This window comes from Euleptes europaea, chromosome 2 (assembly GCF_029931775.1).
Source record: "Euleptes europaea isolate rEulEur1 chromosome 2, rEulEur1.hap1, whole genome shotgun sequence".
Taxonomy (NCBI): Eukaryota; Metazoa; Chordata; class Lepidosauria; order Squamata; family Sphaerodactylidae; genus Euleptes; species Euleptes europaea.
Window position 1 is genome coordinate 125,475,985 of NC_079313.1, and position 14,049 is coordinate 125,490,033.

At 45.9% G+C, this 14,049-nt stretch overlaps 1 protein-coding gene across 1 annotated transcript in view; it reads right to left on the reverse strand.

Moving 5' to 3' along the window:
* Window positions 1-386: 386 nt before the first annotated feature.
* Window positions 387-14,049, reverse strand: part of LOC130473039 (serine/threonine-protein phosphatase 4 regulatory subunit 1-like) — a 59,150-nt gene continuing 45,487 nt past the window's right edge. The window contains exons 14-20 of the mRNA XM_056844557.1: window positions 12,773-12,958; window positions 11,210-11,371; window positions 9,969-10,069; window positions 4,268-4,388; window positions 2,728-2,862; window positions 1,915-2,056; window positions 387-561 (exon numbers count right to left, since the gene is read on the reverse strand). Coding sequence (XP_056700535.1) covers window positions 407-561; window positions 1,915-2,056; window positions 2,728-2,862; window positions 4,268-4,388; window positions 9,969-10,069; window positions 11,210-11,371; window positions 12,773-12,958 — 1,002 coding nt within the window. The 3' untranslated portion in view covers window positions 387-406. The remainder of the gene's footprint in view (window positions 562-1,914; window positions 2,057-2,727; window positions 2,863-4,267; window positions 4,389-9,968; window positions 10,070-11,209; window positions 11,372-12,772; window positions 12,959-14,049) is intronic.

Genomic DNA, 14,049 nt, shown 5'->3' on the forward strand with positions numbered 1-14,049 from the left:
CATAGTTTTTTATATTTCAGACCGGATTAGCTCAAGCCCGAAGTGGTGACCAAGCAATTCCTAGTCCTTGAGTCAGCAAAATTCAAAAGGCATATTCCCGTTACCTTGGAGGAGGATGCAGAAGCCGTGAGTGCGTGCATTCCACACAAATGCAAACATAAGGACTGGACTTTTTGTTGAGGTCAATATTAATCCCCACGTTTGCAAAAGGGAGTCGGGGAATGGACAGTGGTTGAGTATTCCAAATCACGTTGCCAGTTTTGTGGATAGGCCCACGCGTTCCTCAGTTATGCGACTGAAATTAAGAACAAGCCCTTTTTCTCTTGGGTTGCATTGAGCACTCGATGCAGTCTTCCTTCCTGGCTAGTTGCTGGAAACTTTTAGCGGTCCACAGAGACAAACGAAGTTAGTTTTGTTTTTCGAGGGAAGTAATGTGCATGGTGTGGTGTTTTGGTTTGATGGTGGCAAAAAAGGCAACATCTTGATCCCTGTCGGCTTGCAGAACCAGAACAGTTTCTTCAACAGCTTCGAGATGAGGGTTGCCCACGCTTCTAAAATAAACTACAACATGGAAGTGAAGAAAAATATTTTAATCTGACCACACTGATCAGTTAACTATTAAAAATAAGTCGACCATGGGTCTCAAAAGAGACAAGTCCCCTGTGGCGACCATACGTTTTTTTAAAAAACAAACTTTATTAAAACAAATCAAATAAAAACGAGGGTCTAAAACACAAATTACTAAATACATAGACATCAAAATATACAAGTTCAAACTAACTGCTCATTCTGGACAGAAAGGCATTCCATTTTCCAAACTTTTCAGACTTTTGGTCATGTAAGAGGTTAGTTTACACAGTCAAATGCACTCTGTCAGCTTCTCCAACCACTCCTCCTTCTTTGGGATTATATTTTTCTTCCAATTCTGTGCAAGTATTAACCTTGCCAACGTTACAGCATTAAGCACAAATTCATGGACTTCTTTCAGAAGGAAAACCACACAATTCAATCATAAAACCTATGGGGATAATGGTAAGACTTTGCTTACACCTTGAGAGATCACCGAAGCGATCATGTTCCACTATCCTACCATTCTGCTTCATTCCCACCATAAATGTATAAAATTTTCATTAGCTTCTCCACATATCCAACAATTCTCTTTAGCCCCTTGATAAATTTTTGCCAATTTAGAGGGGGACAGGAGCCACCGGTATAGCATTTTTATTAAATTTTCTTTGGCAGAGAGGTTTACAAGGAAATTTTTAACCACTTCTTAACACGAATGCTCAAACCTCTGGATTTACTGGGGCTTTCAAGTTATTTAAAAGAGCCCCGTGGCGCAGCGTGGTAAGCTGTAGTCAAAAGCTCTGCTCACGACCTGAGTTCAATCCCGACGGAAGTTAGTTTCAGGTAGCCAGCTCAAGGTTGACTCAGCCTTCCATCTTTCCAAGGTTGGTAAAATGAGCACCCACCTTGCTGGGGGTAAAGCGTAGATGACTGGGGAAGGCAATGGCAAACCACCCCGTAAACAAAGTGTGCCTAATAAATGTCGGGATGTGACGTTCACCCCATGGGTCAGTAATGACCCAGTGCTTGCACAGGGGGCTACCTTTACCTTTTGCAAGTCTTTTGTCCAGAGCTTTGCAAATATTTTCCGAAGTGGCAACCGTAAGTTGATCTCTGGTGACTCCTCCTTCTCTGTTACTTCATACAAAGTGAGAAATCTTCTCCCCCAAAGTCACCCACATACCACAGAGAGCTCCAGTGCGTGTTTCTGTTTTTTTCAGGTGCTATTCTAGGCACAAGGGATCAACCCCCACCCCCTTTCAAGTAATCTAATGGAGGGGTGAGGTCTCACTTTGCACTGGGCTTTGGGGAAAGGCGGTAAAACAGCAAAATGAAAAGTATGCATACCTTTCTCCAACAGCGTTTGCCTCAGAGCTTTGGCAAGCAGAACCCTTACGTTTGGCACAGGATCTGACGCCAAGCTCAGGAGGCTGGGCAGCAGGTGCTCGACAAAATGGTTAACGGGCATGCACTCCTCATCCACCACCGCCTGTGGGAATATATCAAGCCGAAACCAATCCCGTAGTTAGCAGAATAGAGGGCCTGGTTTTCAGTAGAAACAACTGTCAAGAGCCACACGACAGTAATGGTGCATGCCATTGCAAGACAGAGCGCATGTGCAGCATGGTGGCTATGAAACTGGAAGAGCCAGGGTCTCACCTTAGCCACGAACTCACTATATGGCCTTTTTGGCAAGGCGCTTTCTGCCTCTCAGCTTTCACCCCCCACCTCCACCACATGAACGCATGAAGCTGCCTTATACTGAATCACACCCTTGGTCCATCAAAGTCAGTATTGTCTACTCAGACCGGCAGTGGCTCTCCAGGGTCTCAGGCAGAGGTCTTTCACATCACTTTACATGCCTGGTTCCTTTAACTGGAGATGCCGGGGATTGAACCTGGGACCTTCTGCATATCCAGCAGATGCTCTACCACTACACCACACTGGCTCTCGCAATTTTACTACACCTGCACACCCTTATCCTCTATTCCATCACAGACTTCAGGGCAGCCTTACTGACAGTGCTGGTCGGTCTCCTGTCCAGAGAACTCACAGACCCTATTCCACTTCGGGAGCAGAGCTGTGCCATGCGCCCTCTTAGAACCATTCTGTTCTGCATTCACATCCCAAGCCAGAGAGCCACAACACAAAAATTCCCACCTGGCAGATGAAGGCGAAGGCTTGTCTTCCAACCCACTTGGAACAATGGCGGAACCTCACAATCAACTCATTAATGAAATTTAATCCCAGAGAGTTTGCATTGTTGGCGTAGAACTTCTGTAATATTGCCACAACCTGTGAAAATATCGGGGGGGGGGGAGGGAGGGGAGGAATCAGGCCATGAAGGGAAACAGCTAAAGAGAGCACCACTGGTGCAACAAATTGTTAAATTCTATGTAGATACATGAAAGGTTTTTAATTGTTTTTATGGTTGTGCTAGCCAGCCTCAAGGCTGGGAAAGGGCGGCCTTTAGATCAAATAAACAAACAAACAAAATGCCTCAATATGCTTTAGAAATGAAAGTTTTTGCATGCAAGACAAAAAAGGTAGCTAAAATACCAACAGCTATAGGAAAATTACAGTCAAAATTAGAGCAGTAACAATTGGCTTCAAATTGGTTGAAGTAAATTTCCATATGTTATATGCTGTCAAGTCGCTTCCGACGTATGGCAGACCTATGAATGAATGACCTTCAAATAGGGTTGCCAGGTCCCTCTTTTCCTCTGGCGGCAGACTTTTGCGTTAAAGCACGCGTGGCACTTCCGGTTTAGAACCGGAAGTTCCACCTCACGAGGGGCCTTTACCTCTTACCGTAGTTTGAGTGGTAAAGCAACCCTTTACCACTTAAACTAAGAGGTAAAGGCCCCTCGCGAGGCAAGACTTCCAGTTCTAAACCGTAAGTGCAGCGCACGTGCACGTTTGCCCGCCGACCCTCAGGTGGTCGACGGGCAGAGGGGGCAATTGCCGGGAGTTTGCTCGCCACCAGTGGGCACCTAGCAACCCTACCTTCAAAATGTCTTATCTTTAACAGCCTTGCTCAGGTCTAAATTTACAGCTGCCAAAAAAGGTGAGAAGAAGAAGAAGAGTTGGCTTTTATATACCTACTTTCTCTACCACTTAAGGAAGAATCAAACCAGCTTACAATTGTCTTTCCTTCCCCACAACAGAAACCTTGTAAGGTGGATGGGGCTGAGAGAGCTCTAAGAAAGCTGTGACTAGCCCAAGGTCATCCAGCATGCTTCATGTGGAGGAAGAAGAGTTGGTTTTTATATGCTGACTTTCTCTACCACTTGGAAGAATCAAACCAGCTTACAATCACCTTCCCTTCCCACAACAGACACCCTGTGAGGTAGGTGAGGCTGAGAGAGCTCTAAGAGAGCTGTGACTTGAACAAGGTCACCCAGCTGGCTTCATGTGGCGGAGTGGGGAAACCAACCTGGTTCTCCAGATTAAGAGTCCACCATTCCAAACCACTGCTCTTAACCATTACATCACTCTGGCTATACCATCAGGGAAGGACCGGGCCTTTAAAATGGCCTAGCAACAAGCCAAGAAAAGCAGTAGACTTTGCCGTGCTATTGGCTCCAGGGCTCAGTGTACTCCTGGCCACCGGAAGCCCCTCCGGGGTCCTTCTCAGTAAAAGAACCCTTCTGCCCCTGCCCCCCAAATACAACACATGCAGGCAGAGGACGCAGCCTACCAGCCTGAAGGAGATCCACCTGACTTCAGAGACTTTATCTGAACAGAGCGTTAGTGCAATGTGTCTTAAGTAGTCGTATACATCGTTGGGATTGTAGAGCTCCAGAATCAGAATCAGTTGTCTGAAATAGAGGAGAGATAATTACTGGCAACATTGCTGGTTATTACACCTGCCTGCTGAAGAGGAGAGGACTGACTTTTTTCTGGTGAGCAAGGCTTTAAGGAGACATTATGATAATGAATGCAAAGCCTTGAGCCTTTGTCCTTCTGTTTTAATCAGTGTGAAACACACTTCTCAACGAAGACATAGGAATCAACTTTTTTTCTTAGACAAATGCAAAAATAATAATAATAAACAATTGCCTGGTCCATCTAAAGCACTGCAATATCTGACAAACACACTTCATTAGCATCTCAAGCAAAGAAACCTTAACTGAACGGTCTGGGTACTGAGATAGATCAGAGCTTCTCAAAGTGTGGGCCGCGACCCCAAATGGGGTCGCGTAATTGAATCTTGGGGTCGCAAAAAAGTCAACAGCCTTGTCCCCCCAGCCCCTCTCGCCGAGCACTCCCTGTAGACCAGGGGTGTCAATCATAGGGCCCCAGGCCGGATCAGGCCCGAAGAGGGCTTTTATGCGGCCCACGGAAGCAAGGCGCCCCCCTCTCCCCAAATCCGGGCTGGAGCGTGCAAGCTGCCCCAAGCCTGCAAGCAGCTTGGTTTACACACTCCAGCCCAGAGTGGGGAGCTGGCTGTGCTGGGGGAGGGACCTTCCCAAGCTGCTGCGTGCGCCGCCAGGGCAGAATAGAGCATGCGGCCCGCCAGCACAATGAGGTTGCACGTGGCGCCGCGCTTCGCAGTTGCTTAGTCGCAGGGTGGCCGGGCCACCTGGGTGCAGTGTAGTAGAGCCAGTGCAGGACCCAGCTCCCTGCACAAGCCCCCAAGGCAAGGAGCTGTCATCCAGCCGCTTGGCATGGCTGCCTTTGAGTTGCTGCTTATCACCAGCCCTGCTGCCTCCTTGCTCTTAGGGACAGCTGCAAAATTGGGTCCCTCCTGGCCTCCTCCCCCCTGGCGGTGAGTAGGGAGTGGAGGGCAGGCATGCTTTGGCATCCCTGCATCTGGTGCTGGACCTGGAATGCGATTATTGGTGGGGGGGGATTCAAGGGTTCTTAGCCAAGGGATATTTTCTCTCCCTTCTTTCCTTCCTTTCTTTTCTCCTCCTCTCTCTGCTCTCCCTTTCTCCCTGGTTCTCTTTCTCCCCCCCCCCCCACTCTCTGGTGCTTGCTTGCTTTCTCTGCCCCCCTCTAGTTCATTCGTTCGTTCCCTTTCTCTTTCTCACTATCTTTCTCTCCCTTTCTTTTTTATTTCTCTCTTTGTCCCCCTTTCTCTCTCTCCCTCTTTCTTCCCCCTTTTCTCTCTCTCTCGGTATCTGTCTGTCTATCTATCTATTTCTCTTGTTCTCCCTTTCTTGGGATGTACTGAAACAAATGACAGGATTGTCCATTAGAAGCAATGGGAAAGGCTGCGCAGCCCATTGAAAATAATGGGAATCTGGATTGCCAATTGACTTGCATGGGCTCCACTGAAATACATTACAGCACAAAAAGAGTTGCAAAGAAATAGTGGAATGGAATTTCCAGTAAGGTCTCTAAGCCCAGATACTCTACTCTGGGACTGGAAGGACAGCCCCTGGAACTAGCAGAAGAGTTCTGGGACTGGACTGACAGCATCCAGATTGGAATGAGGACCCCTGGGACTTGCACAAGTGGTCTGGGACTGGAATGACAGCCAGGCGGGAATCCGGTTTGTCTCCAGGCTGGGAACTGATTCCCTTCCTGATTGTTGCAGATGAAACCTAAGCTAAAGGCACAGGTGCTGGGCAGGCTAGAGTTTCTCTTGGTCATTTGGCAACCCGAGTGTAAAGTTGTATGGGCTGCCAGGCAGAACTTTGTCTGGCTGCAGAGCACTCTGTTTGCATTTGGGGAGGGGGAATAGAGCTGCCTCCATGTGTACCCCCCAAGACTGTCTGAGAAAGGTGGGTACCTGTCCTCTGGGTCTTCACTTACTTGGTGCTGCTTGGTGTTGAAAGATAACTGAATCCCCCCACCCCCGATCTCTGAGGCAAAAACGCGGCCCTGGTGAGCATCTGCCCTCCTGAAGCGAATCTTTTTTCTCATGGGAAATGGGATCCCTTTGGAGCAGGAGGAGGTGGTGGGAATACAGTGAGGCCCTCCTTTGGCAAATGGGGGTGGGTGGGGTGGAAGTGTTACACAACACAGGATTTCTGTGGGGCCGGTAAGGCATGTCTCCTGATTTGTAACTTTTTCAGCCCCCTCTCGAGTAGACAGATCAGGAGAATCCCAAATGGAGAATGTGAGTGTGGGGGGAAAGGTGGGGGGGGGGAAACTCCCCCCCCCCAGGAAGAGTTGCTCAGAGCAAGAGGCCAGATGCCTTAACTGGATTGGGTGGGGACTCTTTTGAGGGGGGAGGGAGATTCTCAGATGACTGCTGTCTGTTAGGAAGGGTGTGCATATTCCTGCCAATGTCTTTCATCTGAACCACATTTTTCAGGAGGATGCTTTAATTAAAAAAGGGATATTGTTGTGATTTTCATGATGGTTGATATACGGCTGGTATAGGAAAAAGCCCTCCTTGCCCAATGCTGCAGTCACAGTGTAATTGGACCTCCCCAATGGATCCAAAGTGAGAAGGTGTGGCTTCTCAGCTGGACTCTTCCACTTTTTGCGGCTGACAGGTCTGTTGCTGGCTTAAAGGTGAGCGTTGCCTTCTACCCAACTTTCCTGGGGATGGACCCTGAGCCCATAGCTCCTGTTTGCCCCAGGGGTACCTTTCCCCAGTGAAACCCAAGAATGCTTTCTATGAATGTTCAAGGTGCTAGTTTTGACCTTTAAAGCCTTACACCAGGTGTGTCAAACATAAGGCCCGTAGGCCGGCTCTGACTCCTTGAGAGATCTTATCTGGCCTGCAAGCCAGCCACCCCCACCCCCCACATGCACACTCTTGATCTGGGCTGGCGAGGCATGGCATGGCCCGACCAAGTGACATTTATGTCATAGCCAGTCCTCATAACAATTGAGTTTGACACCTTTGAGCCAGCTGAAGCACTAACACTAGAAGCAGCCACACAGCTAGAAACGCAAAAGATGGCGATTACTGATCGTGTGGAACAGCCAAATATTAAACAGCCTCGCACACATACACCCTCAGTCACTAAGCACTACGAAGGGCAGGTTGTAACTTTTTTTCTGCAGTATAAACACTTTTCAGGTGCAGTCTCAGTAAGGGAAAAATCCATCCTTAAAATCCTTTAATAAATGGTATAATTATAGGTACACCAATGAATTATTTTAAAATAAATTTCTTTATGATTTATTATCAGTAAATGTTTGGTTTGTATACCAATTTTATATACCTATATCCCCAGCGGGGTCCCCTAAAAATTTCTTGAGAAAAAAGGGGTCGCGAGTGGAAAAAGTTTGAGAAGCTCTGAGATAGATCATGATGGGTTAGTCTGTCTGTAGCGGTAGAAAAGAGCAAGAGTCCAGTCGCACCTTAAAGACTAACAAAATTTCTGGCAGGGTATGAGCTTTCGTGAGTCACAGCTCACTTCTTCTCTGAATTTCTGGGTACTGGTTCTGAAAATCTCCATGTAGCTGTAAAGACATGTGCTTCATCTTTTAGCTTCAGTGGCTATGGTCTTCGTTTTATGCTGAACACAGCCAATGGGCACTACTTTATCAGAAGAAGAGTTTGTGTGTGTGTGTGTGTGTGTTTGAGAGACAGAGACACAAACTGAGAGAGGAGGGAAAGAGAAAGGCTATTTGTGAGTTAGTAGCTTTGGTGTGAGAGATATGGCCCGAATGAGAGTAGGGAAGAAGCTGTCCAGTGGACGAAGAAATACGACTTCTGTGCTAAATGTAAACTGTGGGGGAGTGGTTCAATGGATTCCAAACCCCCATGCAATATTACATGATTTTTTATGTTTTATGAAACATGCAGCTCTATTAAAGAATACTGCAAAGGACCTACATGGATACAGAAGATGTTCCAGTGAATACCGCTGTATTAAATGCTCGGTGGGGGTTGGAAATGAACATTTAACACAGATTCCAATAATTAAGGAATAGTATTTTCATCATTCAGAACCGATCTTCTCCACTCTTCCCTGACTCTATTCCAGTACTGCATTGTAAGCCTACCACACACTGGCTGCATCCACATGGGGAGACAATCATCTGCCGTGATCGGCCACACAGCAAAGCCAACCTTCCCATTTTCTGGTTACCCCACATAGGGTACTGGGTGGAGGGGAGTGAGACTGGCTTCAACGCCTGGCCAGTCACTCCAATTAGATACAGCACCCTGACCCACACACAGATGTTGAATGCCAAATGCCATTTTTGCAAAGAGGCAAAGAACAAAAAATGAAGCAAACTACCACTGTTGTAACAAATTCTGCTACTTGATTAGGGGGTGCTAATTCTGATATTTGTGAACTGATCTGGAGAGGGTTTTTTCCCATTTACAGAATTTAAGAGGTATCACTATCCCCATATTGCGGGGGAGGGCATGTCTGAGGAAAGATCCAAACAGACATAAGAACATAAGTCCCAGACCTGGGACTTTTTCGTTTATATCCTTAGCTGTGCTCCAGAGCACATCAGTGCAGATGCAACACCCAAGTGAACTGATCAGGAGAGGGTTTTTTTCCCTATTTACAAAATCTAAGAGGTATCATGATCCCCATATTGCAGGGGAGGGCATGTCTGAGGAAAGATCCAAACAGATCTGGGACTTCTCGGTTTATAACCTTAGCTGTACTACGGTGCACTATGCATCAGTACAGATGCAACACCCAAGTGGAAAATGGAAATCTTAACACCCTTCTGTGACGCGTTAAAAAAGAACCATCATTCAAAACAGATGAGAGTGAAATATTCTGTTACATCAACATGTTTGGAATGAAAGTACAAGATATTCCAAAAGCCCTCTTCCAAGACACATCATGCTTTTGAATCCACACAGATCTTATGGCCCACTGAGGCCTGCTTGGTGCCTACCCTACTGCCTTCCAGGAGCCAAGCCAAAACAAAGACCCAGGCTTTTAATTAAGGGGCTGATCTTTAAAACAAACAGTTCTATAGCCTGCTTCTGGCCTGAGATACTTCTTGAGATGGGTTTTCACAAATTTTAATGATTTTATGATGTTTGATGTTTTGTCATGTTTTTTATTTTGTAAGCTGCCTTGGTCAGGTTCCCTTGAGGCAGCACAGAAATTTCCTAAAATAAATAAGAAAACACCAGTACAGGGGTAGCGTCAATCACATAAGAGTACTGAAATGACAGAAGCCTCCCACTAGATGTCAGAGTTATCACACCAGACTAATTCTGAGTTCCGGTGGAAACAGTCCACAGCCATACACAGCCGCTGAACCTGTGTTAACCTTACAGGTCTGTCTGGTTCCATTCAGAGGATGCAATTCTGCCTGGCTTCGTACCATTTAACGCAACTTATTTGTATGCATTGCACACAAAAAGTCTGACGATATCTGGCTAGAGCATGCAATGATTAACCTCTTCTCATAAGGTTAGCAAGAGCAGCACACGCCACGGTTCAAAAACAATTTCATGCCACTAACAAGGGCACAAACGCATGCAAAAAAATGAAGATGTTTTTACTTACTCTGCAAGCTCATAGCGAAACCGCCAGTTCCTGCTGTTATCGGTAACCACAAACTCTTGAAGCTGGTAAAGGTACTCACGCCTTTTGTCTGCATGAAGCAACTATAAAACAAGAAGGTGCCCAACAATGGGAACAACCTATGAGGAATCAAGTTCAAAGTCTTTGGTATCTTAGGGCACATTTATATACTTTCCTTTAAAAAAAAAAAAACAGCTTTGCCTTTTTCAGACCAACAAAACATTTTCTGCACATCATCTAGACCAGGGGTGTCAAACATAAGACCTGCAGGCTGGATCCAGCCCCTTGAGAGCTCTTATCCAGCCCGCGAGCCAGCCGAGGCAGCCACCCCCACACTCTCGATCTGGACTGGCGAGGCGTGGCCTGGCTCGACCAAGTGGCATTTATGTCATATCCGGCTTTCGCGACAACTGAGTTCGACACCCCTGATCTAGACTGTCTCCAACAACGCTATTGGAGAACAAACGCCAATTATTGCATTTGCTACTTCTTCAAGCGCTGTTAAGGGGCACCCTGCTCAGGAAACACATCCTGATAGTCTCGGCCAGTTATTATGTAATTTCAACTTAACTGTACAATGTCTTAATGACTTTGTACAATTAAGCCCCTGTGGAGGCTGTAAAAAAACCCTCACATTCATCCCCACACCCCACAGATTAACAGCTTTTTTAAAAACCATTACACACATATTACCCAGTACAGCCACCATCAGGGATTTCTGTTGCACATGTGCACTGATGCTGTGTGCATTAGAAACAGCTCATAGGCCACGAAGCAGACAGGCTGTACTATTTAAACAAGTCCTCAGTGGTCTTTATTTTAAAAAGTTTAAATAAGAGAGAAAGCCATTGAATTGTTATATCTGTTTTAATATTTTTATAAGTGCATGAAAAAATAATAAAATGACATATGCAGATCTCAGCCTCAGTCTGCTGCACAACCGGTTGTTTTTATAATGTATGCTCTTTGCAGACTAATCTACACAAACAAACAAAAAAAGACAGATTTGAAGTAACTTTTAGCTGCACCAGAAACTGCTGCTGAAATTCCAAACTAAGTGGGGTAGCCAAAAGCTGCAGGATACTAATTTTCAAACAATTGGGTGAGTGTGTTTAAAAAGCCCCTCTGCACAAAACTGGCCTTTCCACAAACTTTGCTTGACCAGGGCCATGACCCTAAGATGCCAAAATGGGGAAGCGCAAATAAACTCTAGCTGCTTCTACCTTAAGGAAGTCATAGAGGTGTTTAAGGACTCCAATGCGCACTTCATCCAGGTCTTTTAAGAAGCCGTTGAAAATGGGCACCAGGTCTGCTGCTGTGAGCTGATCTCCCAAAATAACAGCCAGCTCGTGAATCGAGAAAGCCAGCGTCCGACGCACCTTCCACTACAGTGAACAAAAATTAAAAATCAGATGGAACCCACATTAACATAAGATTAAAAGACTTTACAAATGACATACCAATGCAGTGCTTAACACATACAGAACAGTAGCTCAAAAAGAGCTTTTTTTTGTTTTCTATTTTACATACTTAGGAGGGCCAGCGTGGTGTAGTGATTAAGAGCAGTGGTTTGGAGCGGTGGACTCTAATCTGGAGAACCGGGTTTCATTCCCCACCCCTCCACATGAGCAGCGGACGCTAATCTGGTGAACAGGGTTGGTTTCCCCACTCCTACACACGAAGCCAGCTGGGTGACCTTGGCCAAGTTACAGCTCTGTTAGAGCTCTCTCAGCCCCACCTACTTCACAGGGTGTCTGTTGTGGAGAGGGGAAGGGAAGGTGATTGTAAGCCGGTTTGATTCTTCCTTAAGTGGTAGAGAAAGTCGGCATATATAAAAAACAACAACCCAAAAACCAAACCAAAACTGACCAGGCAAAACAGGGGCCTCTTTTCTATCTCACCCTCCATATAAACCAACTTGAGCTGATCAGCTCAAATCCTATCTGAGCTCCTTTTCCCTAGATTGGAAAACTGTTCAAGAGGATCAGATTAACTCTCTGCAAACAATGGGCCAGAATGCCCTTACTGCTTTGGGGAAGAGTGGAAATTCCTATTTGGAATATGGGCCAATGAAGGAAGCAGTATAATAAGGAATTGCACAATGTAGGCTTATCAAAGCACCCCAGTCCCAATCAGGTTCCCTAACAGGAACCACTGGTGTAGTCCATCCCACCTGCCACTTTGAGGCTCTATCAGGCTAGCGCAGATGCATTTGTGCTACATCCCTCTCACACCTTACATGCTTTATCATAACTTTATGGTCACGTTTCAGGAAGACAACTCACTGGAAAAGACAATAATGCTAGGAAAAGTTGAAGGTGGCAGGAAAAGAGGAAGACCCAACTTGAGATGGGTTGACTCTATAAAGGAAGCCACAGCCTTCCCTTTGCAAGACCTGAGCAAGGCTGTTAATGATAGGACGTTTTGGAGGACACCGATTCATAGGGTCGCCATGAGTCAGAAGCGATTAGATGGCACTTAACACACACACACACACACACACATCATAAAGGGCACACCTACCATTCAGGTCTGGCCCAGACTAGCCCATTCTCATCAGATCTCAGAAGCTAAGCAGGGTCAGCCCTGATTAGTGCTTGGATGGGAGACCACCAGAGAAGTCTGAGGTTGCTACGTAGAGGCAGCCAATGGCAAACCACCTCTGAATGACTCTTGCCTTGAAAACCCTACAGGGCCACCAAAAGTCAGCTGCGACTTTATGACACTTTACACCACCACCATCATCGTAAGGGGCAAAGTGGTCCTGTACTGCTCCGTATTTTTACCTGTACATCAGATGCCAAGGTTTCATAGGTGTCTTTCAAGCAATGCCAATTCTGTCTCCCCAATGTTAAGGCCACGCCCGGAAGACTGTAGGCACAGTGTTTTGCTATTTCATTATCAACCGTCTGTGCTCGAGCAGGGTCTGTCATTGATAAGTACTGGTCCAGTAAAGGCTGAGGTATGATATCCTGAAAACAAAAAAAACCCCCAACAAACCAGTAAATTATTGATAATAATTAATTAAGCAGGAGGAAGAATGTATCAGCGATGAAAGGTATCTGTCAGAGCATTTGATCTCCCCTCCAGATGGCGAACACACAATGGAAACCAGCCAGTACGGAACAGCAATGTCGGGCCAAACTCCATCAGCTTCATCTTGCGAGCCGGTTACTTTATTGCCACAGCACTCAATTGATTAATTAGACAAAAGGGAAGATCTGGCTGATCAGGAGTTACCGGGAAGCATCAGGAATAACAAGTCACATGAATGATTTAATTGTATGTTACATATGTATACACAGGTAACTCAAAGTTTAGTTCTGAGCGTGCATGTAAATTTGCCCAATTACATCCAGAACAAAACTGGAGGGTGAGAGATTCAAAACAGATTAAAGGAAGTATTTCTTCACACAACACATAGTTAAATTGTGGAACTCCCTGACCCAGGATGTGGTGACGGCTGCCAACTTGGAAGGCTTTAAGAGGGGAGTGGACATGTTCATGGTGGAGAGGGCTATCCATGGCTACTAGTCAAAATGGATACTAGTCACGATGTATACCTATTCTCTCTAGTATCAGAGGTGCATGACTATTATAGTAGGTGCTGTGGAACACAGGCAGGATAACGCTGCTGCAGTCATCTTGTGTGTGGGCTTCCTAGAGGCACCTGGTTGGCCACTGTGTGAACAGACTGCTGGACTTGATGAGCCTTGGTGTGATCCAGCATGGCCTTTCTTATGTTCTTATGTCTCCCCCTGCCCCGAGTGCCCACAAGAAAAATAAGGGGTAACCTTAAACCTGCATACAAGTTACTGGTATGTACAATACTAAAAACCGTTTCTGCATATAACCTTTTTTTGTCCCACATTTAGGGTCATCCTCATTTTGGGCAAATACACCTTCATATTGGGTTTAGAAAGTGGGATTCGATAATGCCCTTGCCCTTATTCTTAAGTGGTGAATTTTTTCCCGTTTGTTATCTATTCTTACACATCAAATTCAATCAGAAGCAAGCAACCAAGACTGGTTTCTGAACAATGGATTAAACAAAATGTTTCAG